Genomic DNA, 25538 nt, shown 5'->3' on the forward strand with positions numbered 1-25538 from the left:
CAGGCTCAGCATGGGAGGGGTTGTTCCAGGGATGGGGTCACAGCATAGGCATGGGTGGCAGCCCTCATGGCACACCAGACCTGGGTACAGCACCCAAACAGGTACCCCAGGACACGGCACCAGAACAGGTACCCCAGGACACGGCACCAGAACAGGTACCCCAGGACACGGCACCAGAACAGGTACCCCAGGACACGGCACCAGAACAGGTACCCCAGGACATGGCACCAGAACAGGGACCCCAGGACGCGGCTTATCATCAGGAGCCACTGGGTGGCATCCGTTCTGCAGGACCCTCACCTGCCAGAACCAACTCCTGCCATTCAGGCCGTGACCTGGAGGGGGCAACTTGTGCCGGACACCCCCAAGGCACCACTGCATTACACATGCACAGGCCCCACGGCCCAGGGGTCCCGCCCTCCAGTTGAGGCAGTGGGTTTTACACCAATCCTCCCCTTTCTTGGGACCCAGCTGCTGCCTGTTGAAGGACAAATGCCCTGATGGCCACCTGCAGCCTGGATGTCCCAACAGGCTGGTTTAGCCGGGGTTCAATTAAAATGGTGCATGGTGGGGACGCGTGACTGGCAGACCGCACAGCATCTCCCTACAGCACCTAAGGGCGACAGGCTCGCCTGCCTTAGTGAGACAGGCACCAGACCCAAAGAAATTGTTTGCATTATTTTATATCAATTATAACAAAACAAGTTAAATTTTTAAAAGATACTCCGTTCTTGGCCTTGTGTGTCAGGTAGCAGGCTGGCTGGTTCCGCTGATGACTTCCTCTGGGGAACTAAGACAACCCCAGGTCAGTCCTGCCCAGGAGGGCAAGGCAGGCCAGTCCCGGGTCCTGACCCAGACTTCATGCCCCATCCTGCCAGCCCAGGCCCACCCCAGGGCCCAGAAAGGCGGGTGAGCTGGGCAGGCGGTGCCCTCAGCCCCCGTTTCACAGCTGCGAGAGGCCACTCCCAGGCGCTGCTGCTGCTGGCCTTGGCTGGAACGGCCTGGCCACCTGGCCAGGTGGCCCTTATCCCCTGGACTCCTGGGTGACAAAGGTCAGTTGCCTGCCCTGCAGCTTGCTGTGGTTAGTAGCTCCGAAGCTCCCAATAAGCTCTCAGCCTGAGGAAACACCTTCCCTTGGTGGTTGCAACAGCTTCTCCTGGTTACCTTGACAAAGGATGAGCAAACAACACCTTCCATTCTGGAACAAAGCACACACACCTCCTTGGCTTTCCAAGGGCTGCCCACCCACCCTCCGGGACCAGTCAGCCAACTCTATGTCCAGATCTTCTATGCCCTCGCACATGCCATGCCAGGCACACAGAGCTGCATAAAGGGGGTCCTGCCCCAGGGAGGACAGGCAGTCAACAGATGATGCGACAGATGGGGTGAGTGGCCTGGTGGCAGCTGAGGACATTGGACAATTGGGATGACTCCCTGGGGAGTGAGGGGGAGCTGAGTAAAGACAGGAGCAAGCACTGCTGGCAGAGAGGCCAGCACATGCCAAGGCACAGGCGCATGGGTTTGACTGGAGCAGAGGGGAGTGTGCTTGGGGGTGGGCAGGAGGCAGAGCTGGGAAGGCCCCGTGAGCTGGCTGAGGACAGCTAAGACCACCTGGTGACCATCAGGCAGGCCATCCATGGCAAAGCTCCATATTTGAGGAATTTGGAAGTAATTAAACTTCCCCATCATCTAAAGTTGGCACCTGGTTCCAGGCCTCCTTTCAACCTAACATTTATAAGTAACTAGAATTTCTAGACATCTCCGGAATGCGTGGCTGATTAAACTCAATGTGCACCCCCTGCCATCACTAAGGCACCAGAATGTCTACAAATGTAGCATTTGTCGTGCAAATCACCCTTCAGCTCCCGCCGTGGGGTCCAGAAATGCTCCTAAGGAAAATCCCTGGTGGTGCTGAGTCCTCCGGCAGAGGCACCCACTGCACTTCTCTGCAGCGTTCTTTCTTCCTAATAAAACTTTCCTCTTCCAAACCCATACTGTCATTGGTAAGTTCTTACCAGCCCTCGAGTCGGCCCCTTCCCGAGGCTGGGGCTCCGACACCTTGCCAGGCACCTCGGTTGTGCGTACAGGACTTTACTGGGATTTCTCCCTTCTTTTCCCTCCCTGCTTCCCTTGATGGTCTGGTTCTTTACTTGGAAACTGAGGGCCCTGTCCAAGACCACTCTTCAGTGGGATCCTGAAGCCCTAGAGAAGAGATATCTTTCCATCACTGCCCTTAGGGGTGAGGAATTAGCCAGGGTTCTTTTCCATTTTTGAACCGCCAGGGAACCAGCTTGAGTACTCTTTGGCAATTGAAGGTTTCTGGCCAAGGGCACTACCTGGTGTTACCCGAAGGCCAAGACAAAAGAGGGAATTTACTATTGCCCTTTGGGGTGGCAAGTCCACTTTCACTTGATGCCCTGTAAACCGTGCCTTGGAAATGAGCAGCAGTGATCCCCACTCTGCGCAGACATATTCCACTGGTTGCGGACCCACGTTTGGATTCCACTTCAAGTGGGAACCGCATCCCAAGTTATGAGTGAGTTCTCCTTCACCTTAGGTCTGAGCTGACCCTTCAAACACGGGCACACCTGGAGTGGTCGTCCAGGCAAGGGCAGGCCCTCCATTTGTGGTAGACGCCCCCGAATAGAGTGAGCCGAAGAGGTGAGGTCCAAGTCCCTCAGGGACACCTCAGGGATCTTGTAGTACCTGATCTGAACCCAACATGGGTCCGTTTCATTCTTCAATTCCATCTGACTCACCCTTGGATGGCATTCTTCAAAACTGGTCTCATTTTGACCCACAAACTCTGAAAAAGAAGCATATGGTTTTCTTTTGTAATATATCTGGGGTTCAATATATGCTCCCCAGTAATTTATATTGGCCTCTGAATGGGACCCTGGATTGGAATATTATTTTACAGCTAGACTCATTTTGCTGGAACCTCAGAAAGGATGCAGAGGTCCCACGTGTTCAAGTCTTTTTGGCTTTATCCCAAAACCCAAAATTACACAAAAATTGCCACATATGCTTCTAAGGAGCTTCCTCCCTCCCTGATTCTGATGTCTTAGATGGCCCTTCTTTTTGCCCATCACACCCTCTGCAGCCTGCTCCCACTTCACCTGCCCCCTTTCAGTCTGCTCCATCCCCCAATCAATCTCCTGCCCCCAATACCCAGATACTCTATCCCCCTCACATACTCACACAGGAGTCACATATGCCACTAGCAGAGAGTCCTCAGAAGATCCCACAAGGGTTTTACCTCTCCACAAGGTGGCAAATGGAGATTTGGGAACAATTCAAGTTCATGTCCCTTTTCCAATGTCTGATCTTTCTCGAATCCACACTGGGTTCATTTAGCCAGGATCCCACTAAGTTCATTCAAGAATTTCGAGCTTTAATTCTTGCCTTTGATTTGACCTGGGAAGACACATTCGTGTATTAACTACTTGTTCCCATGACGAAAAATCAAGCCTATGGTCTTTAGCTCAAGCTGGGGCACATAAAGCTCATGCTCATAATCCTAATGATAATAGAGCCGGGAAAAATCTGTCCCCAACACAGAACCCACTGGCAATACCAGGCTGCCAATGTGGCCAAGACAGAGGCAGGGGCAGACGAGATTATAACTTACTTGTTGGAAGGAATGAAAAAAGCTCTAATAAACCCTGTTAATTTTTCTAAATTACGAGAAATCACTCAGGAGCCATCTGAGAACCGCTGCCCTTTTCCAAGCTAGACTAGTGTAGGCTGTGCATAAATATACCAAGTTAGACCCCGGAACCCCTGAGGGCCAATCCATTCTGGCCACACGTTTTATGTCAGCCTTCCCTAAGACATCAGACAAAAACTCCAAAATTAGAGCAAGGCCCACAAACTCCCTTTCCTACTTTACTAAATGCAGCCTTTAAGGTTTTCAGTAACCAGGAGGAAACATTAAAAATAAGAAAGGCTCAGTTGGAGGAGGAAAAATGGTGTGGTCAAGCTACTGACATGGCGACAGCATTGGCACATTCTTTTCATTTGCTATTAACCCCAAGGCTTGTCCCTATAACACTAACAGAACAGGGGCCTGTCATTATTTCAAGAATCCAGGACACTAGAGTATAGAATATCCCAAACCTCTGGGTTATAAGCTGCCCCCGGGACCCTGTCCTCATTGCAAACAAGAGGGTCATTGGAAGAGTGCCTTTTCCTTCTCTCCCCCATGACAGGGCGTGGGGCACCTCTTCCTTCTGTGCCATCACAGCCAAAACCTTGCCAACCTACCCAACAAGGGGGTCCTGCAGAACAAGGACAAGGATGAGGGCAAGGACGGGCACCTCTCACTCTCTCCCTGGGTGATGACCAAACCTCTGAAAGTCATTCTCCAGATGACTGACAGGGCCGTGTGGCCCCTAACTTCTCTATCTCTATGGAGGAGCCCTGAGGAAATCTGATTGAGGCTGAACAAGAGACAATGTTCCTCAGGGATACAAGGGCCAATTATTGAGCTTTAAACATTTACTGTAGCCCAATGTGCCAGTCCCTCATTTTCCTCACAGGTGTGAATGGAAAACTCCAACGAGGCTGTTTCACACCACCACTCCCTTGTGAAATGGAAGGCTATTCCTTTACGCACTTCTTTTTAGTCCTGCCAAGCTGCCCTGTTCCATTATTAGGGCATGACTTACTCACAAAATTACAAGCTAATTTATAGCTAAGGCTTCACCTTCTAGCTGTTTTAACTCACACATCACCAAAAGAGCTGCTACAATCTGTAGAACCTCACATTCTAAAACAAGTGCCATTTGAGGTTTGGAAAACTTCTATTCCTGGCCGTTCAATATCAGCCACTCCTGTCATCATTCAGCTTAAAAATTCCAATAAGTTCCCCAGAACCCCCCAATACCCCTTGAAACCAGAAGCATGAAAAGGGCTAAAACCTCTAATAACAAAAATGTTTAACCCGTGGATGAGTGTACCCATGCAACTCACCTTGTAACACCCCCCTTTTAGCTATAAAGAAACCAAATGGCTCTGACCTTAGAGTTATTACTGAAGCTGTTATTCCTATTCATCCTATTGTCCCAAACCCTTACACCTTTTTTGGACAGATTCCCTCCACCACAGCTTGTTTTACAGTTCTTGATCTTAAGAATGTGTTTTTCTACATTCCTGTATGCTCAGATAGCCAATATTTGTTTGCTTTTGAATGGCAAGGCCCAGATACTCAAATAACTCAACAGTTAACTTGGACAGTTCTGCCCCAGGGATTCAGAGATAGCTCCCACCTTTTTAGATAGGCCCTAGTTAAAGATCTGTCCACACTGCAGCTTCTCCCAGATAGCAATCTACTCCAGTATGTGGATGACCTATAATCTGTAGTCCTAGCAAAGCTGTTCCAGACCAAAATACTGTATTAGTACTAAACAAACGTGCTGATTATAGGTGCAAAGTATCTCCTTCTGAGGTACAAATATCCACACAGGGTGTTCAATTTTGGGGTCTTATCTTAACTCCCAGCACAAAGAGCCTCTCTAGCACTTGTAAAGATCTTATCTTAGGCCCGGCACAGTGGTTCACACCTGTAATCCCAGCACTTTGGGAGGCTGAGGCAGATGGATCACTTGAGGTCAGGAGTTCGAGACCAGCCTGGCCAACAAGGTGAAACCCCATCGCTACTAAAAATACAAAAAAAGTGAGCTGGGTGTGGTGACAGGTGCCTGTAGTCCCAGCTACTCAGGAGGCTAAGGCAGAAGAATTGTTTGAACCTGGCAGGTGGAGGTTGCAATGAGCCAAGATCATGCCACTGCACTCTAGCCTGGGTGACAGAGTAAACCTCAGTCTAAAAAATAAACAAAATAAAATAAAATAAATAATAAATTAAAAAATAAAATACAAAATATAAGATCTTATCTTAAACGTGACAACTCCAGGAACTAAACAACAGCTTGGGTCCTTAGAGGGTACGAATATGAACTCCTCCCTTTGGATTAATAGCAAAACCTTTACATGAAACCCTCAAAGGAGCTGAGGGACAACCTCTAACATGGACTAATAATATGAAGCATGCTCTAAAGACTTTAAAACAGGCTTTCATCTCAGACCCGGCCTTAGCCTTACCAGATCTGACCAAGCCTTTCTTTTTGAATGTACATGAATGAAGGGGAATCACTTTGGGAGTTTTAGCCCAAGATCTGGGGCCCTCTAAGTTCCCTGTAGTGTATTTTTCAAAACCTTTACTTGGCATCCCAGGAATGGCACCCCTGCTTAAAAGCCTTAGCAGTGGTGGCCCTGTTAGTCCAAGAAGCCTCAAAAATAACTCTAGGACAAACCTTAATGATTTTTATCCCCGCATCAGGTCTTGGATATTCTAAATTTTAAAGCCTTCTATTGGATTTTGGATAATAGAATTCATAAGTACCAATCACTTTTTTTGCAAACTCCTGAACTATCTATAAAACCTATGGCTGCTCTTGGACATTCCTGTGTAGAAACTATTGAATTCCTGTATTGAAACTATTGCAGTGCTAGGGCTGATCTAAAGGACACTGTGCATAAAATTCCTGATTCTACCTGGTGCACTGATGGTGGCAGGTTCATTTTAGAAGGAGAGTGTCAGGCTGTGCTATAGTTAGCCTAACTAAAGTCGTAGAATCAGGTCCTCCACCCAGAGGAAACACCTTGGCTCAAAAAGCTGAACTAATAGCCCTTATCATAGCTCTCTAACTGGGGACTGGAATAAAGCTCAAGTGACTTACATCCTGACTCAGTCTGTGTGTCACGTAACGCATGCCCATGAAGCCACTGGAAGCAAAGAGGATCTCTCACAGCCCAAAACACCCCCACTAACCATGCACTTCTCACAGCCCATAACACCCCCATTCAGCATGTCCCTGAAATTTCAACCTTGCTAGAAGACATACATCTCCCAATTGAAATAGCAAAATCCTTCACTGTCCGGCTCATCAAAAAGATAACTCAAATCCTGTCAGAGGGGATAATTATGCAGATAAACAAACTAAATCAACTGCTTGGCCACCCTCTTTCCTCACCCAACCCCACCAAAACCCCAGCACACCCCACAAAAATTACAAAAGGCACTAAAACAGGGTTTCACATTCATTCCTGAGGGATGGCTTCAAAACTCTGAAAATAAACTTCTCCTCCCTGAGGTTCCACAATGGAAAATCCTCTAAAATCTCCATCGGGCTAACCACCTGGGGGTGGAAACTTTACAAGCCTTAAGAGATCCTCTTTTTCAAGGGCCTAACCTAGCCTAGCCCCAACTCTATGGGACATTTCTCAATCCTTCCCAATTTGCTGTCAATCAAATCCTGAGGGTGCAATGAACCCCCTGCCCTCCTCCAACCTATTCAACATAGAGGGCCTGTCCCAGGGGAGTACTGGCAAGCTGACTCTGCCCACATGCCCTCTCATAAGGGATTCAGATACCTTTTAGTCTTTATAGACACTTTCACAAGCTGGACTAAAGCCTTCCCACTCAAACAGAAAGAGCATCAGAAGTAACTACAGCTCTTTTAGAACACATTATTCCTCGATTTGGAGTCCCTCAATCCCTCCAATCAGACAATGGCCTGGCCTTTATTTCTTCTATTACTCCAGGAATCAGTGAGGCCCTCCAAATAAAATATCACTTACATGCTGCTTACCACCCACAGTCATCCAAGGGCCAACCTAGCTTTGAAAACCCTTCTCACTAAGCTCTCTATAGAAACTCAACTGTTTTGGATAACTCTTCTTCCTATTGCCCTGTTAAGATCTAGAGTAATTCCCAAAGGCTTCAACCCACCTTAGCCCTTTTGAAATTATTTATGGATGCCCTTTTTACAAACGGACTTATTACTTGATCCAGAGGCTCATTATCTGTCTCAATGTGATGCCTCCCTGGGCAAACTCTCCAGGCCACTACTGAATACCAGGACAAATTTTGTCCAAAATCTGACCCCTCCTCATCAGAACTAAGACCTCCTGTTAACCTGGGGACTGGGTATATTTAAAAACTTTGCCTCAAGACAGAAAACCCCTTCCAGCCCTCTGGACTGGACCCTTTCAAGTCCTCATAGCCTCTTCCACAGCTGTTAACTGCAGGGATTCTCCCCTTGGGTCCACCTTTGCCACATAAAGTCTGCACTGCCGCCAGAACTCCGGCCTGCTTACATTTTGAGCCCTTGGAAGATCTATGATTTTTGTTTTGCAAACAACCAGGTGACACTAACCTCTCTTCAAAAGCAAAGGATACCACGTAAGCCTTTTGCTGTGTTTATCATTCACTTTCCTTCCCCTCCCTTGTCATTTCCTTATGTACTCCAGAAGGGTTTTTAGGTCCTCCAATTTTCTGAGATTATCCTCAATTCACTTACTTTTTTTTTTTTTTTTTTTTTTTTGAGACAGAGTTTTGCTTTTGTCACCCAGGCTATAGTGCAATGGTGCGATCTCAGCTGACTGCAACCTCCACCTCCTGGGTTCAAGTGATTCTCCCGCCTCAACCTCCTGAGTAGCTGGGATTACAGGCATGCACCACCATGCCCGGCTTTTTTTTTTTTTTTTTTTTTTTTTTTTTGTATTTTTAGTAGAGACAGGGTTTCACCATGTTGGCCAGGCTGTTCTCAAACTCCTGACCTCAGGTGATCCGCCCGTCTCAGCCTCCCAAAGTGCTGGAATTACAGGCATGAGCCACCACGCCCAGCCAATTTACTGTCTCTTTATCCAATCCCCATTTCTCAAGACCCACATGCAATTATTCAGCTTGCACTAGATTTTTATTTGCAGGGTGGTTTTTCTAATTATACTTGGAGCAACTTTTGTAACAGTCCTTGAATTAGAACAATGAGACTCCTTTTTTCTTTCTTTCATGTTTTTCTCTTTATCTCTCATATAAAAACTTCCCAATCCTCTTGGTTTGACAATATCATCTTCAGCATCTCATATGCTACTGTGAGAGGAGAAAATACTTTGTGTGGCTGGCTTTGCCGTCCACAACCCGCTACTCCAAGCCATGTAGATTCTTCTTCGTGAGCACACCCTGTCTCCAATCGAACTGTACTGTTGGGATTTCATTATTCTTCTCACCACTCCTTCCCACCCCGACCATTTCCTTCTGTGCTGGTAAATTGGAAACCACCTCCCTCTTCGTGCTATCATATTACTTCCCCCACCATCCACACTTACAATATCACTGAAACTTCCTTAACTTGTAATGTTATTTTGGGATGTACACCTTGTTATAATGACACTCATGCAGCTAACTTTGACTCATGTGAGGCCTTCGCCTCCTACAGTCAAAACTCTGACTCTGGCCAGGTGCGGTGGCTCACACCTGTAATCCTAACACTTTGGGAGGTAGAGGTAGGTGGATCACCTGAGGTCAGGAGTTCGATACCAGTCGGACCAACATGGTGAAACCCTGTCTCTACTAAAAATAACAAAAATTAGCAGGGCATGGTGGCAGGTGCCTGTAATTCCAGCTACTCAGGAGGCTGAGGCAGGAGAATCACTTGAACCCAGGAGCAGAGGTTGCAGTGAGCCAAGGTCACACCACTTCACTCCAGCTTGGGCAACTGAGTGAGACTCCATCTCAAAAAAAAAAAAAATTCTGACTCTATCTCATCACTGCCAATTTATAAGCCGTTAAACTGGACCAGTATAGTGGGGCTCCCAGTATACAGCACCCCTGCACTCCTAATACCTTCATGTATGTTACTACAATGATGCAACCAGTGCAGGAAATAACCACCGTGCCACCTGGTTTACATCCTGTGCCATGCACTGGCACCCGCCTGCTTTTAAACCTCCTCCATCAGTACATAAACATAGTCTTTCCCCCATATGAGTCCTCTTAAAAACTGTCAAAAGGCCCATTTCCTTTTTTCCCAACATTTTAATTAAAATAATCATCCTGCCCCTCCTGGGCTCTTATGGCTTAGCAGCCCCGCTAAAAGCTATTTAAACCCTTTTCAAGCTTTGGCCCTATCCCACCTTGATCATTCTCTTCACTATGGTGATTGTAGCCTGGGAACAATAGCTCCCACCCAAATCACTGTCTGGAACATCACTTCTAATTCAGAATTCCCTTCTAGAAGGAAAAGGGCCCTGGGACTTACTGTGGCCGGAGTTGTGGGAACTATCACAACTCTTACCCCTTGGGGAGGTTTTACTTACCAGGAAATCACAACTAAGAGAACCTACCGCCTCCCTTGAAATAGCAACAGCTGGCACCCATCTATCAGCTCTACAAGTCATTAGACTCACAAGCAGGATTTTGGTGTCTGGTAACAGGTGAGTTCTGGATTACCTCCTAGCTGAACAGGGAGGGGTCTGTGCTGTCATCAACAGGACCCGTTGCACCTACATTAATGTGTCTGGAGAAGTGGGAACCGATGCCCAAGAAATCATCAAACAAGCCAAATGGCTACACACACTTTCCCAAAGCAACCAAGACTGGGCCAAAACTTTTACTGATTGGTTTTCAAAAAATCACTTGGCTTCCCCCATTCCTTAGACCTTTATCTTCTGTCATTTTTCTTTTAATATTTGGTCCCTGCCTTTTTAATGCTCTGATTGCGTTTCTGTGTTCTACATGAGAACAATTCCACCTGCAGAAGGCTATGCATTCCCAACACTGGCCTGCAACTGCAGCTCGATTTACATGGGGCTTCTTGATGGAAATACCGGCCTGCAACTGCAGCTCCCATTTACATGGGGCTTCTTGATGGAATCCCATCACGTGCCTCCGTGCACAAGTTTTCATGACCCTTTATTCCCTTCATGACTGAGAGCAAGAAAGGGAAAAACGTGACCTATCCCCCTGAACTCCCTTTCAGCAGCAAGTAGTCAGGCGCACTGGACACCCCTCTTCACTGTGCCGTTTCCCCTTTCTTGAGACCCCAACAGGAAGCAGGTGGACATGAGCATGGCAGAAAAGGAAGGGTCAAAGATTTCACCAAGATATTTGTCAGAGGGAAAATGAGGACAGCAAAGATCACCTGGCGACCATCAAGCAGGCCCCAGGTGGGGTGGGTGGGGGGGAACCTCTTTATTTGAGAAATGTAGAAGTAATTAGACTTCCCTATTATCTAAAGTTGGCACCTGGTTCCAGGCCTCTTTTCAACCTAAAACTTATACATAACTAGAATTTCTATACATCTCTGGAATGCAGCATGCTGAAACTCACTGTGCAACCCCTGCCTTGTGTGTGTCTGTATACCATGCAGGTTTGCTTGCTAAATTGAGCCTGTAAACCAAAAAGTACCTGAAACAGGTCTCAATTAATTTAGAAAGTTTTTGTTGCCAAGGCTAAGGATGCACCCGTGGTACAGCCTCAGGAGGGAGGACATCCTTGCCAAGCTCAAGGGTGCACCCCTGACCACAAGGGCCCAAGGTGGTCGGGGCACAGCTTGCTTTTATACACTTTAGGGAGACATGAGGCATCAATCAATACATGGGAGATTTACATTGGTTCCATCTGGAAGGGTGGGACAACTTGAATTGGGGGGCTTCCAGGTCATAGGTAGATTTAAACATATTTTGATTGGCAACTGACTGAAGAGTTATTATCAGCAGAAAGGAGTGTCTGGGTTATGAAATAGGGGTTGCAGGGAGCAGATGATGCCTTCAGATAGAGGGCTTTAGAGAGAAAATAGATGGTAAATGCTTCCTATCAGACTTAAGGTCTATGTCGATGTTAATGCTGGGGGCTATGATGTGGCATGGCCTGAACGTCTTCCAGGTTAAAGTTTAGAGCACCCTGGCGGACAGGGAACCCCATTCAGATGGTTGCTGGGGGGCTTCGAATTTTATTTTTGGTTTACAAGCCTTCCCATCAGCTGCGCCAGGGTCAGCAAACCACAGTCCATGGGCCCAATCTGGCCTGCCACCTGCTTTTTGTAAATAAAGTTTTATAGGAACACGCCCACATCTCTGGCAGCTGCTTTGCAAGCACGCAGCAGGGGTGAGTTGTTGCAACATAGACCACAGGGCCTGCCAAGCCTCAATTATCTGTGCTCCGACCCTTTAAGAAACACTTCTCTCACCCCTGAGCTAAGCAGAATAAGAGGGGCTGGACGTGCAGGACTCAGAGTGGGAGCGAGGAGGGCTGGGGTGAGGACAGCTTTGTCACACTCTGTTTTTCTGTCACTCAGCCCTGGGGGCTCCCTCTGCCTGAGGGCTTCGTCCCCTGCTGCCTGGCCGTGACCCGCAGCACAAGCACAGATAAGCCTCAGGGAACAAAAGCAAAAGGCAGGGCTGCCACGGAAGCCCATCCACCAATCCTCACCTCTCACCTCTGTGTCCGCCCTGCTGGGAAATATTCCAGGCTTTGGCCAAGGCCAGTGCAGCCCCAGGTTCCCGAGCGGCAGGTTGGGTGCGGACCATGGCCTCTCACAAGCTGCTGGTGACCCCCCCCAAGGCCCTGCTCAAGCCCCTCTCCATCCCCAACCGGCTCCTGCTGGGGCCTGGTCCCTCCAACCTGGCTCCTCGCATCATGGCAGCCGGGGGGCTGCAGATGATCGGGCCCATGAGCAAGGATATGTACCAGGTAGGAGTGGGGGTCACTCGGGGGGCCTGGGTCTCACCCATGTTCCCACCCACAGAGCACGGAAGAGGGGAGGGGTCACTGCTTCCTCACTCGGGGGGCCTGGGTCTCACCCCTGTACCCACCCACAGATCGTGGACGAGGGAAGGGGGTCACTGCCTCCTCACTTGGGGAGGCAGGGAGCCTGGGTCTCACCCTATACCACCCACATGCAGATCATGGACGAGATCAAGGAAGGCATCCAGTACGTGTTCCAGACCAGGAACCCACTCACACTGGTCATCTCTGGCTCGGGACACTGTGCCCTGGAGGCCGCCCTGGTCAATGTGCTGGAGCCTGGGGACTCCTTCCTGGTTGGGGCCAATGGCATTTGGGGGCAGCGAGCCGTGGACATCGGGGAGCGCATAGGTAAGGGAGAGGCCCAGGTGGGGATGGCCCTGGATCCATCCTTCAAGGCCTCCCTGGCCTCCCTCTGTCTGAAGCTGGCAGCCCCCATTCCTGGGTGAGCGCTTACCCACCTCGTGGCCCTGTGCGCACGAACCTCCTGCCAGCCCACTGCCTCCTCCAGGCGGTGTCGGGCACTCATGAGGCCTGACTCTGATAGGGCTGGGAGCAGCACAGGCGCCCCAATCCCCCCAGTCTCCTTGAGCTGTTTCTGGAGCATGTGCGGGACGGAACTACAGAGAAGCCTCTGGTCCCAGCACACGCTCTTGAGAGCCCCAGCCGCTGTCCAGGGCCCCAGGCACCAGCTCTGCTCTGTGACAGGGTGGGGTTTCAGAAGCTGAAGCCTCCCCTCAAATCTCAGCAGCCTTCCTTCTGGAATCTTGATGTGATACACAAAATATGGAGGTATGGGCAGAGTATTCGCCTCCGGAGTACACTTTTCTGGGAAAGAGACAGGAGCAGGAGTGTGCCCTGGGTTTAATGATTGATTGTGGCATTGAGGGACATCAGCTTGGTCAGCTCCACAATGGCCATGCTGGTTAATACGCAACTGCAACAGCCAAGAGGGTCCCAACCCCAAGTCCACAAACTTTTCAAGGGGACCCAGGGTCGGCAGAGGCTAGGACCCCAAGTGGACATCAGGGCACGCAGGCTCAGATGCCTGTGGTATATGGCTTCCCTTTTCCCCATTCTGTCCCCTCGGCCGCAGGTTCTTCCCCTCCCACAACCTGGCCCTGAACAGCACACAGGATAGGGCAGAGAGAGGGAGGGGATGAGGCCCTGATTCCTGGAGTCCCCAGCTCCAACAGAGGGCAAGGCTGCTGCCTCACTCACCCCTCGTCCTTCAGTCTGTCATCCATCACACCTGTGGTGTGCCAGCCCTGGGCCAGGTGCAGCCCCGACCCCCGGGAGCTCACTCTCTGCTTGGGGAGGCACTGGTCAGTGTGGCCTGAGAAAGGGCATTTGAGCTGAGCTCTGTCAAGAGTGCCCCAGGAGCGTTGGCTCCAACAGCAGGGGGGTCAAGATGGCCCTGGCTCTACACACAGAGAGGCTCTCATTGGGCAGAGTCCACCCTCCTCTTCAGGCAGGCAGCCAGGGTGCCACAGTGGGTGGGGTCCAGCCCTCACAGGGCCCTGCTCAGCAGGGCCACGGGTGCCCAACACTGGCTTCTACGGTGTGTGCGGGACACTCACGGCCCACTCTGTCCTGCACCCAGGAGCCCGAGTGCACCCGATGACCAAGGACCCTGGAGGCCACTACACACTGCAGGAGGTGGAGGAGGTAGGGGACATGGGGTGGGGGTCAGGGCTGGGAGTGGCCAAGGACCCTGGAGATCACTACACACTGCAGGAGGTAGAGGAGGTAGGGGACCCAGGGTGGGGGTCAGGGCCGGGAGTGGCCAAGGACCCTGGAGATCACTACACACTGCAGGAGGTAGAGGAGGTAGGGGACCCAGGGTGGGGGTCAGGGCCGGGAGTGGCCAAGGACCCTGGAGATCACTACACACTGCAGGAGGTAGAGGAGGTAGGGGACCCGGGGTGGGGGTCAGGGCCAGGAGGAGGTGGGAGGGGGCATGCTGGCTCAGGGGCCGCCTGGAAGTGGCCAGCCAGCAGGGTGGGATCATGGCCGGGAGGCTGGTGGCTGACCCTCAGCCCATCCTAGCATCTGGTGAGCGGCCACAGGGGAGGGTTCCATTACCTGGGAATGGTGGGAAGACTGGTAAGGAGGCTTCTGTCTGGCAGGGAAACTGAGTCAGGAGCCTGGTCCTGTAGGCAGGGCCAGAGACGCTGGAGGCAGGAGGCCAAGTTGGAGTCTAGGCTGCAGAACATGTCCCTGACACTCAGGATACCCCACCCTGTGGGCTGAAGTCAACCTCAGCCTACCCAGAGTGTGGGGACTCAGTCCATCTAGCAACAGCCCTCACAGGCCAGGCAACAGGCTGGGGCCACCCTCCTCCATCTCTGCGCCAAAGTCCTGTTCTTGGAAAAGCCCTTGTCCCGGAGCGGAGATGCCCCAGCCTTCTCCTCCCATGCACACCATCAGGGAGGAGTAGAGGCAGGCCCAGCCCCTGCTACCTGGAGCTGCGCCACCCATGGGGGGTTTGTGGGGGTGTTCTGGCCCCTGCCCCTCTGACCTCCACCCACAGCCGTCCCTGCTTCCTCAGGGCCTGGCCCAGCACAAGCCAGTGCTGCTGTTCTTAACCCACGGGGAGTCGTCCACCGGCGTGCTGCAGCCCCTTGATGGCTTCGGGGAACTCTGCCACAGGTGAGCCTGGCCCCAGGGTGGTGGACTGGAGCACAGCTCAGAGCCAGGCTGTGGGGAGGGGTGGGCACTGGTCCCTCTGGTCCTTCTGCCCCTGGTCCCCACCCCAGCCTCTGTCACATGGTGTGGGGTGCAGGCACCTCCCAGGTCCTCTTTGCTCTGGGCTGAGTCTAAAGACAACCCCAGGTCCCAGGGCAGGCTCAGGTGCTCCCTGGCCGAGCGCCCCCATAGTGCCCACTGACCTCTGTCCCCAGGGCTGAAGAGGGCTTGGTGCAGACTTCCATATCTTGCCAGGGCCTGTCCCCACCTCACCCCGAGATTGCCAGGACACTAAAGCTGCCTGATGCCCTCCACTCCCCTCCTCCAGCCTCCCTCATCCCCGCATGGGGGTGCACAGGGCAAGGCCTTGAATGGAGTCAGATGGGATTCCTGAGAAATGCGGACAGAGCCCCTTGGGACCCAGCAGTCCCGTCTGCAGGTCTGAGCACAGGACAGAGGAGAGAAACTCCACGGCCAGGGAGGGTCCTTCTGACAGGGCCCCCAGCCCAGACAGCTTGCTGCATGGACCGTGGCCATGAATAAAGCTCACAAACATAACCTGGCCGGCTTCAGCAACACCCAGGCCGTCCCCACCTGCGGCCAGCACGAGATACTTTCTGTGTCTTTTTTTTCTTTATAAGAAAACATGGAGGTGGAGGAGGGTGAGAGTTTGTGAACATGGAGGCAGAGGAGGGTGAGAGTTCGTGAACATGCAGGCGGAGGAGGGTGAGAGTTCGTGAACATGCAGGAGGAGGGGGGTGAGAGTTCGTGAACATGGAGGTGGAGGAGGGTGAGAGTTCGTGAACATGCAGGAGGGTGAGAGTTCATGAACACGGAGGCGGAGGAGGGTGAGAGTTCGTGAACATGCAGGTGGAGGAGGGTGAGAGTTCGTGAACATGCAGGAGGAGGGGGGTGAGAGTTCATGAACACGGAGGCGGAGGAGGGTGAGAGTTCGTGAACATGCAGGTGGAGGAGGGTGAGAGTTGGTGAACATGCAGGAGGAGGGTGAGAGTTCGTGAACATGCAGGAGGAGGGGGGTGAGAGTTCGTGAACATGCAGGCGGAGGAGGGTGAGAGTTCGTGAACATGTAGGCGGAGGAGGGTGAGAGTTCGTGAACATGGAGGCGGAGGAGGGTGAGAGTTCGTGAACATGGAGGCGGAGGAGGGTGAGAGTTCGTGAACATGCAGGTGGAGGAGGGTGAGAGTTCGTGAACATGCAGGAGGAGGGGGGTGAGAGTTCGTGAACATGGAGGTGGAGGAGGGTGAGAGTTGGTGAACATGCAGGAGGGTGAGAGTTCATGAACACGGAGGCGGAGGAGGGTGAGAGTTCGTGAACATGTAGGCGGAGGAGGGTGAGAGTTCGTGAACATGGAGGCGGAGGAGGGTGAGAGTTCGTGAACATGCAGGTGGAGGAGGGTGAGAGTTCGTGAACATGCAGGAGGAGGGTGAGAGTTCGTGAACATGCAGGTGGAGGAGGGTGAGAGTTCGTGAACATGCAGGAGGAGGGTGAGAGTTCGTGAACATGCAGGAGGGTGAGAGTTCATGAACACGGAGGCGGAGGAGGGTGAGAGTTCATGAACATGCAGGTGGAGGAGGGTGAGAGTTCGTGAACATGCAGGAGGAGGGCGAGAGTTCATGAACATGGAGGCGGAGGAGGGTGAGAGTTTGTGGCGCTGCTGCTTGGGCTGTTCTGGGACTCTGTCCCCTCTGGCCTAGATTCTGGCCAGTGGCTGGGCCGAGCAGCTGTTGGCAGAGGTAGGCCCAGCCTGGTGCCACCCTGGTCCCTGGGGTCCACACAGGCCCTCAGGCGCCCGCTGTCCCTGGGAACCACAGACTGCCCGGCTGACCCTCTTCAGCACCACTGCCGGGCCCTGCAGCTGGGTCTCACCAGGGCCGTGATGCTCCCTCACTCCCCCAGCTCCCTCTGCTCCAATATTCAGGGCTGAGAAAGGAAGAGCCACAGGTCCTGATGGATCCTGACAGGCAGGAGAAGGCAACTGGCCAACTCCTGGGGTGGAGGTGGGAGGTGCCCCGCCTTCCTTGCCAGCCTGAGGCTCAGAAACCCCATCCAGCCTGGGGCCCAAGCCCTCCAGTGGCCCCCTGCCTCACCTGCTGCCCTCCATTCTGTCCCCCACCTCTCCAGGTACAAGTGCCTGCTCCTGGTGGATTCGGTGGTATCCCTGGGCGGGACCCCCCTTTACATGGACCAGCAAGGTAAGGGTGTGCTCTGAGGGCCCTACCCAGCCCAAGCAACCTTGGGGCTCCGCGTGCAGGAAGCCCTGCTGGAAGCTTGCGTCCAGCAGCCGATGCTGCGGATTCGGCCCCATCTCCACCAGGCCCAGGGAAACACTCACTCCTTACTGGGGCAAGAGCGGCTCCATGAACTACCCAGCACCCCAGTGTTTCCACTGAGCTTTCAGATCCAGGCATGGGGACTGGCAGGAGGGACAGCTTCTGGTGGGGGACATTTGAGATGCCCCAGAGCTGTAGCAGAAGCAGTGGGAAGAGGAAGGGCCAGGGCTCCAGTCAATCAGGCATTGGGGATCCCTCTGCCCAACCCCCCAGAGGCTCAGTTTCACATCTGCCCTGCGCCCTGCCAGGCTGCCCATAGCAGTGAGCACCACTGTCAGGGTCACCTTGCAGGGAACCTCAACCAGGCCGGCCGAGGGGCCAAGGAGCCTCCTGTGCCCATCCGCTTACGGGAGAGAGCCTGCACATTGCATCCACTGCGGTGCCTGCCCACCCACTCCATGGGAGCCTGTCTGTTTCTGCAGAGCCCCTCCTGATTTGGGAGTTCTCAGGCAGGAAGGGAGGGATTTCTGGGCTGATCCTCAAACTACTACTGAAAGCAGGGACCTGGGGAGGGCCCCAGGGACACGGTGCCCGGGGTGGCAGGGCTGTCCCTGGGGACCAGCACAGCAGAGGGAGAAGCTGCGCTAAAACGCTCAGGCCTGAGGTCATGGCTGCCACGCAGCAGTGCCCAGATTTGAACCCAGGACTCCCTTCCACATCTCCCCTCCTATCGTGTATGGATTCGTGGTAGGGTCGTAGCCTACCAGCCCATTAGCTAGGCAGGCATCCCGCTGGACTGGCCTGCCCTGAGGTGGGGCTCACCCGTCCCGAGCAAACCACCCATCTACAGGCATCGACATCCTGTACTCGGGCTCCCAGAAGGCCCTGAACGCCCCTCCAGGGACCTCGCTCATCTCCTTCAGTGACAAGGCCAAGTGAGTGACCCACAGACCCTCACCTCTGTGCAGGGCTGGGCTTGCAGGGAGCTCAGGTGGCCCGAGGCGGGAGGGGCGGGAGCCAGGCAGGAAGGGCTCCCCATGCTCCTCCAGCACCTGGCGCTCTCCTGCCCACCCTCTGGGAGGCCAAAGGCACTGCGTTCACAGCGAGTGGGGAGGCCGGGCGAGGGGAGGGCTGCAGGTGTGTGCAGGGTGCAGAGTCCACTGCTCTGGAAGTTCCCAGCTTCACAGCAAGGAGTGACCAGGAAAGGACTGAGGGCCTGAGGCCCAGTGCCCTGACCGGCCTCCGCCCTGGCTCAGCTTCCAGGGGCTGCCCCAAGGGACAACGTGGGCCACACACAGTGCCCCCTGCAGTCCCAATCTCACCTCCCACTCCTGGTGTCCAGATTCTGAGCCAGGCCGGGCAGGGGGTGGGGGAAGGGGGCCAGACCTCACAGGCGGTTCCCATCCAGCTGCAGCCTGGCAACTGGAGGTGCCGTTCCCCAGAACAGAGAGGACTTCGGGGAGAAGTCAGGAATTCGGTGTTGGACGTGGGAGGTCTGAGATGCCAGCTGGACCACAAGGGAGGGTGAAGGAAGCGGCTGGGTGTGAGTCAGGAGCCTGGGGAGAGGCCGGGGCTGGCCCCTCAATCTGGAGTTGTAGAGACGGACACATTTAAAGTTTCAAGCCCGGCCAGTGTCCCCTGGGGCCCGAAAGCAGTCACCTCTGGGTGATGTGAGAAATGAAGGCTGACCCTGTAGGAGGGGCTGGGGGAGAGAAAGGGGCACACAGAGTGGAGGGAGCTGGCCTTGGTGCCCCCATGGCAGGGTCACACAGCTGGGCCCAAGGGCCAGCGAGACTGGACAGCTGAGGGACCCACGACCCACCCAGTCCCACTCTGGCCCCTGAGCACAAATGCAGCTGGGGCGGGCCCTCCTGGGGGCCCCACCCCGTTTCACTCCTGTGAAACAGGACAGCCAGCGAGACCGCCCTGGCCTTCAGCCCAAGCTGAGGGGCTGGTGCTCAGCCTGCTTCTCTCTCCCCAGAAAGAAGATGTACTCCCGCAGGACGAAGCCCTTCTCCTTCTACCTGGACATCAAGTGGCTGGCCAACTTCTGGGGCTGTGACCACCAGCCCAGGATGTGAGGCCTGGCAGGGATGGGAAGGTGGAGGGCGCTGGGCATGGCTGACAGGTGGGGTGCTGGCCTCTCACTGCACTCAGGGATTCCCCAAGCCCTCCACCTTCATGCCTCAAGAACCCCAACTAGAGCCCCAGAATCCGCCTGCATCAGGCAGTCAAATGCCCCACCCTGGGTTCCCCCCTTCCTCGATTGGCCCGAGGCTCTGGGCAGGGTCATGGCTCCCACGGCCGCTTCCACAAACACTGTCCCCCCCAGAGGTCCCAGCACACCCTCGGGCACTTTGGACCTGGCCCTGCCATATCTCCCCACTCCTGGGCCTCAGCTTACCCCTTCTGAAAAGACGACCTTGGCCATAAACCCAAGGCCCCTTATGTTACACACAGGAACAAGGCGCCAGGAATGGTGCCCTAGCCCAGTGGGCACAGAGGGCCAGTGCCAGCTTCGCAGGCACGCTGGGACTGAGGGGCTCCGCAGGGAGGTGGTGGCACGTGTCTCTGCTCCTGCAGCCACCCACTGCATCCTGGCTGGGCCCTACACAGAGCCATGCTCTCCCTGGCAGACGAAGCTGCCTTCCCGGTCCAAAGTTCTGAACCCGGACAGGACTCCTCTGCGGAGGATACCGGCCTGTGGTCAGAGAGCCTGTGCTGTTGGGGCTGGGGCAGACAGAGCTAATGCCCCATCTGCCCCCGACCCTGCCCATGGTGCTGGACCAAGCCCCCTCGTGTCTTCCAGGTACCATCACACAATCCCGGTCATCAGCCTGTACAGCCTGAGAGAGAGCCTGGCCCTCATTGCGGAACAGGTGCATGGGCTGCACTCCACAGGAGGAGACAGGGCCACTGGCTGGATTGTCGAGGGCGCGGCCTGCAGAGAAGGAACCATCCCTGGTGCACAGAGAAAAGGGAGCCTGCCAGAGACAGGCCCTCAGTGGGGGTGGGGGAGAGAGGACAGGGCCCCGGGTACACTGGCTGTGGGCAGGGCCAGGGAGACACAGCCCCAGGGACAGATGCAGCAATGGGGCAGGTGTGGATGCTCCCAACCCTTCCATTGCTGTGTGAAGCAGTAAGTGAGGCCCGGTGAGTGGGTGGGCTGGGAGAAGGGGAGGCCGAAGGGGCCAGAGACGTGCCCACAGATAGGTGGGCGTGGATGTAAAGTGAGGGTTGGCAGTTCCTGCAGGCTTGTCCAGCTCCTATGGCAGGGCAAGAGCTGAGCATGAGCACTTGGGCGTGACCAGGGGTTGATTTGGCCACTGCAACATCCACACTCTCAGGACACAGGCGGCTGAGAGTGGCCTCAGGCCCAGCAGCTCTGCAGGCCACGAGACAGGAAGGCCCATGTACTTTCATCTGGGTCCTGTGTCCCACAGGGCCCATTGCCAGCCACCAGTCCAGAGTCCAGGAAGGATCCCCGGGCTGCAGCCAGCTTCCCGTGAGGTTGCAAGGCCGTGCCTGCCACGTTTGTCCTCCTGGGTCCACTCATAAAGCCACTGCCTAGGGCTGGGTTAGTGCCAGGGTGCCCCTGTAAGCTAAATGCCACCCGCACCCGCGGGGGAAGGCGAGGGGTCAGGCGCTCACACAGGGAAAGGCTCTAGGGTCGTAAAGATGGGTGGGGGGTGTAAGCTGGGCAGAGAAGGAAGAGAACAGGACCAGACAGCAGGGCACAGTCAAGGGCAGAGGCACAGGGACCTGGCAGAGTGCAGATTGCAGGGGCACATGCACAGAGAAGACGGGCCAGGGCCAGAGTAGAGAGCAGCTGCTGCTCCGGGGACCCACCTGGGGTGGCCATGAGAGCTGGTGACTGGAGGCCGGGAGGACCCGTGACCAGAGGTGATGGCACTGAGGGGCCCAGGGCTGGAGAGACCACCCCTCACCTGTCCAGAGCTGAGGCAGGAGCAGTGCTGGGGAGGATGCCAGGTCAGGGGAGCTGGCCCTGAGAGGAGAGGGGGCCTGGGAGCCAGCACCCTGAGCCCTGGCCCTGATCCACTCCAGCCCTGTGTAGCCCAACAGCCCTTCCCCTCCTTGCCCAGTCCCCTCCCCCTGCAAGGCACTCTCCCCTCTTCTCCCCCAGGGGCCACAGGCAGACCTCCCCTCTGTCTCTCTGAACCCTCCTCTGTCTCTCCCAGACCCAGATGTTTCCTCCTGCCCTGGGGTAGACCCAGGCCCTGCCCCCGGGCAAAGTCAAACTGGGGGCTCCAGGGGCTCCCCTGCACCAAGGCCTGCAGAGTCAGGTTCTTCCTCCCGCACCACAGAGGGCGGGGCTTCCTGCCCACCCCACCCATGCCACTGCCCACCAGCGCCATCTCCCACACAGGGCCTGGAGAACAGCTGGCGCCAGCACCGCGAGGCCGCGGCGTATCTGCATGGGCGCCTGCAGGCACTGGGGCTGCAGCTCTTCGTGAAGGACCCGGTAAGGAGGCCCCTGGCAGTGGGCAGCCCTGCACCCATGGGGAAGGATGAGGGGCTCTTGCCCAGCCCCCTCAAGAGGGACACTGGCTCCTGAGAAGGAGGGGGCGGCTGCCCGGTGGTGTGGCCTCGGGGCCAGGGATTAGTTTCGGCAGGAGCCATGAAGTCACAGCTCCCGGCCTCTGATACGGGATCTCAGGACGGCCTGTGATCTTCCAGTGGGAAGTTGCCCATCCACCGCCTCCTAAGGGGTGGGGTCCCTGCTCTCTCCCGGCCCTTTCTCCCCCGGCTCCTCTGGAACCTGAAGCTGGGGCAGATGGCACCGGCCAAGAGCTGTCACAAAGGCCCGTGCAGGGCCTCTCACCCACGCACTGAGCCAGCCCCTCCTGCAGGCGCTCCGGCTTCCCACAGTCACTACTGTGGCTGTACCCGCTGGCTATGACTGGAGAGACATCGTCAGCTACGTCATGGACCACTTCGACATTGAGATCATGGGTGGCCTTGGGCCCTCCACGGGGAAGGTGAGAGGGAGCGCCTCGAGGGCCTTTTGCAGAAACCAAACCCGCCACCCCAACTTGAGCAGGACTGTGCACCAGGTGCAGGGGAGGCCGGGGTCATCCGAAAGCCCAGATTGCAGGAGCGTCCAGAAGGGCCCACTCTCCAAGGGGTATCCAGTAAAGCGTATCCTGTCGCCCCTGCTCCCACCCCAGCCCACTGAGGTCACCAGGTGCAGCCTTTATGATTCCACTCGGAACATCCTTCCTTCCCTCTGAGCAGACCCTGGAACCAGGCCGGAAGCCCCACGCCTGGGCCTGGCTGTGTCTCTGAGTGGCAGTGGGGAGGGACCTTCACTGCACCACCCTGTCCTCCCGTATGGCTGCGGGTGCAGAGGGAGGAGAGCCTGCCCTGGCCTGGGTGTTCGAGGGCCCCCTCTGTGACCTGCACAGGGCTGTCAACTCCCCTCGTGGACACCGGGTGGCGGTCCTCACTCAGGTGAGCCCATCCTGGCTCTGGCCAGCCGTCGGTCAGGGTCAGGCAGGTCCCAGGCAGGAGGCTGACGTCAGCCCGGCCTGTGCCCCCCAGGTGCTGCGGATCGGCCTGCTGGGCTGCAATGCCACCCGCGAGAATGTGGACCGTGTGACGGAGGCCCTGAGGGCGGCCCTGCAGCACTGCCCCAAGAAGAAGCTGTGACCTGCCCGCTGGCCCACAGCTGGCGCTGGCACACACCTGGCACTGGCACACACCTGTCCCATGCCCACCCTGAGGGATCAGGAGCAAACAGACCCTGCAAGGTCCTCCAGGCCTGGGGACAGAAAAGCCACTGACCCAGCCCGGGAGGCAGAACCAGGCAGCCTCCCTGGCCCCAGGCAGCCCTTTTCCCTCCAGTGGCACCTCCTGGAAACAGTCCACTTGGGCGCAGAACCCAGTGCCTTCCAAATGAGCTGCAGTCCCCAGGCCATGAGCCTCCCGGGAATGTTTAATAAAGGGCCTGGCCACCTCTCCTCACTGTGTGGGGTGCTCTGTGAAAGAGTGAGAGGAGAGCATCTCTGCTCCCTGAGCTGCCTGATTGTGGACTTTAGGGGGACACTCCTCATCCTGGAGCCCACAGGGTAGATCCTCCCCTGGAGGAGGTGCTGTCACCACACTCTAGCCCCAGATGTCACACCCCCAAACGTCCTCACGCACCACATCCAGGTGAACCCACACAGCCCACAGGGCTGGTTGGAGACCCCTGTCATGGACAAGGGTACCTGCGTGCTGGAGAGCGCACAGCCAGGACCTGAGCCCATGACACGTGGAAGCCTCCAATGGAAGGTCCCCTATGCTCCCATCCAGCCAGTGCCCACCCCTCAACTGCCTGACTTCTGTGACCATAGATCAGTCTGGCATATTTGAATTTATTTATTTATTTTGAAACGGAGTTTCACTCTTGTTGCCCAGGCTGGAGTGCAGTGGCACGACCTCAGCTCACTACAACCTCCGCCTCCCGGGTTCAAGCGATTCTCCTGCCTCAGCCTCCGGATTAGCTGGGACTACAGGTGTGCACCACCATGCCCGGCTAATTTTTGTATTTTTAGTACAGATGGGGTTTCACCATATTGGCCAGGCTGGTCTCGAACTCCTGACCTCAAGTGATCCACCTGCCTCGGCCTCCCAAAGTGCTGGGATTACAAGCGTGAGCCACCGTGCCCGGCCATAGTTGAATTTCATGGTCAGTGGGACACACAGCAGGTCCTCCACTGTGCCAGCTTCTTTCACTTACTGTTTTTGACACTCACATGTACCGTCGTGGGCGCTGGTGTGTCTTGTTGCTGAGTGCCGTCCCGTCATATGGACGTGCGTCGTGGGCGCTGGTGTGTCTTGTTGCTGAGTGCCGTCCCGTCATATGGACGTGCGTCGTGGGCGCCGGTGTGTCTTTGTTGCTGAGTGCCGTCCCGTCATATGGACGTGCGTCGTGGGCGCCGGTGTGTCTTGTTGCTGAGTGCCGTCCCGTCATATGGACGTGCGTCGTGGGCGCTGGTGTGTCTTGTTGCTGAGTGCCGTCCCGTCATATGGACGTGCGTCGTGGGCGCTGGTGTGTCTTGTTGCTGAGTGCCGTCCCGTCATATGGACGTGCGTCGTGGGCGCCGGTGTGTCTTGTTGCTGAGTGCCGTCCTGTCATATGGACACCTCATGATTTGTTGGTTCATCACCATAGTTGAGCATCTGGGTTATTTCTATTTTGGGGCTGTTATGAATACGGAGGTAGTGAAATTCTTACTCAAGCCTTCGTGTGGCCATATATTTTCATTTTTCTTGGATAAATAACTAGGAGTGGAATTGCAGGGTCATACAATAGGCTTAACCTTATACGAGACTGCCACGAAATTCTCCAAAGTGGCTCTTCCATGTTTCATTCCCGCAGCTACAGCGTCCAGGGTGCTCCACGTCCTCACCCACACTCCATGTTGTCTTTTTTTGCTAGGGGGTGTAAAATCCTGTCTGATTTGGTTTTAGTTTGCATTTCCCTGATGCCTATTGATGTTGAGCAACTTCTCATAAGCTATCGGCCATTTGTAGATCTTCTGAAAAGTGTCAGTTCAAATATTTTGTTCATATTTGGATTTTTATCTTCTTATTGTCAATGTGTGATCATTTTAAAATATATTCTAGATATTATCAGATATGTGTGGCATGAATATTTTCTCCCACTCTGTGGCTTAACTATTCATTTTCTTTTCTTTTTTCTTTCTTTCTTTTTTTTTTTTTTTTTTTTTTTTTTTGAGAAAGAATCTCACTCCGTCCAGTCTGGAGAGCAGTGGTGTGATCTCAGCTCACTGCAACCTCCACCTCCCGGGTTCAAGAGATTCTCCTGCCTCAGCCTCCCAAGTAGCTGGGATTACAGGCATGCACCACCACACCCGGCTAATTTTTGTGTTTTTTTGTAGAGACGGGGTTTTGCCATGTTGGCCAGGCTGGTCTCAAATTCCTGACCTCAAGTGATCCACCCA

General features: G+C 54.7%; 1 protein-coding gene and 1 long non-coding RNA gene across 3 annotated transcripts; one reads left to right on the forward strand and one right to left on the reverse strand.

The window, feature by feature from the left end:
- Positions 1-693: 693 nt before the first annotated feature.
- LOC112208415 (uncharacterized) lies at positions 694-13955 on the reverse strand. Its single transcript, XR_002942901.3, has 3 exons — positions 13811-13955; positions 3202-3417; positions 694-2806 (listed from the first exon to the last, which is right to left on the reverse strand). It is a non-coding gene; the product is annotated as an uncharacterized LOC112208415 (long non-coding RNA).
- On the forward strand, positions 12309-23553 carry AGXT (alanine--glyoxylate aminotransferase). Of its 2 annotated transcripts, none has more exons than XR_002942900.3 (11): positions 12309-12535; positions 12748-12940; positions 14193-14257; positions 15141-15241; positions 17420-17490; positions 18419-18503; positions 19550-19645; positions 20378-20532; positions 21956-22051; positions 22440-22568; positions 23131-23553. XR_002942900.3 is itself a non-coding variant. In XM_024355175.3 (11 exons), the coding sequence occupies exons 1-11, from the start codon at positions 12371-12373 to the stop codon at positions 23236-23238; spliced, it is 1179 nt and encodes a 392-aa protein (XP_024210943.1). In that variant the 5' UTR covers positions 12310-12370; the 3' UTR covers positions 23239-23553. The 2 variants fall into 2 exon arrangements, 1 of the variants encoding a protein (XP_024210943.1); XM_024355175.3 differs by having other exon boundaries at positions 12310-12535; positions 20378-20447.
- Positions 23554-25538: the final 1985 nt, after the last annotated feature.

The sequence above is a fragment of the Pan troglodytes genome, chromosome 13 (genome assembly GCF_028858775.2).
Source record: "Pan troglodytes isolate AG18354 chromosome 13, NHGRI_mPanTro3-v2.0_pri, whole genome shotgun sequence".
In the NCBI taxonomy this organism is placed as follows: Eukaryota; Metazoa; Chordata; class Mammalia; order Primates; family Hominidae; genus Pan; species Pan troglodytes.

Bases quoted from the DNA above. Each gene is read 5' to 3' on its own strand.
- AGXT (XM_024355175.3), top strand. From the start codon at position 12,371: ATGGCCTCTCACAAGCTGCTGGTGACCCCCCCCAAGGCCCTGCTCAAG. The intron at 17,491-18,418 runs GTAAGGGTGTGC...ACCCATCTACAG, and splicing joins CCTTTACATGGACCAGCAAG to GCATCGACATCCTGTACTCG. The intron at 18,504-19,549 runs GTGAGTGACCCA...CTCTCTCCCCAG, and splicing joins TCCTTCAGTGACAAGGCCAA to AAAGAAGATGTACTCCCGCA.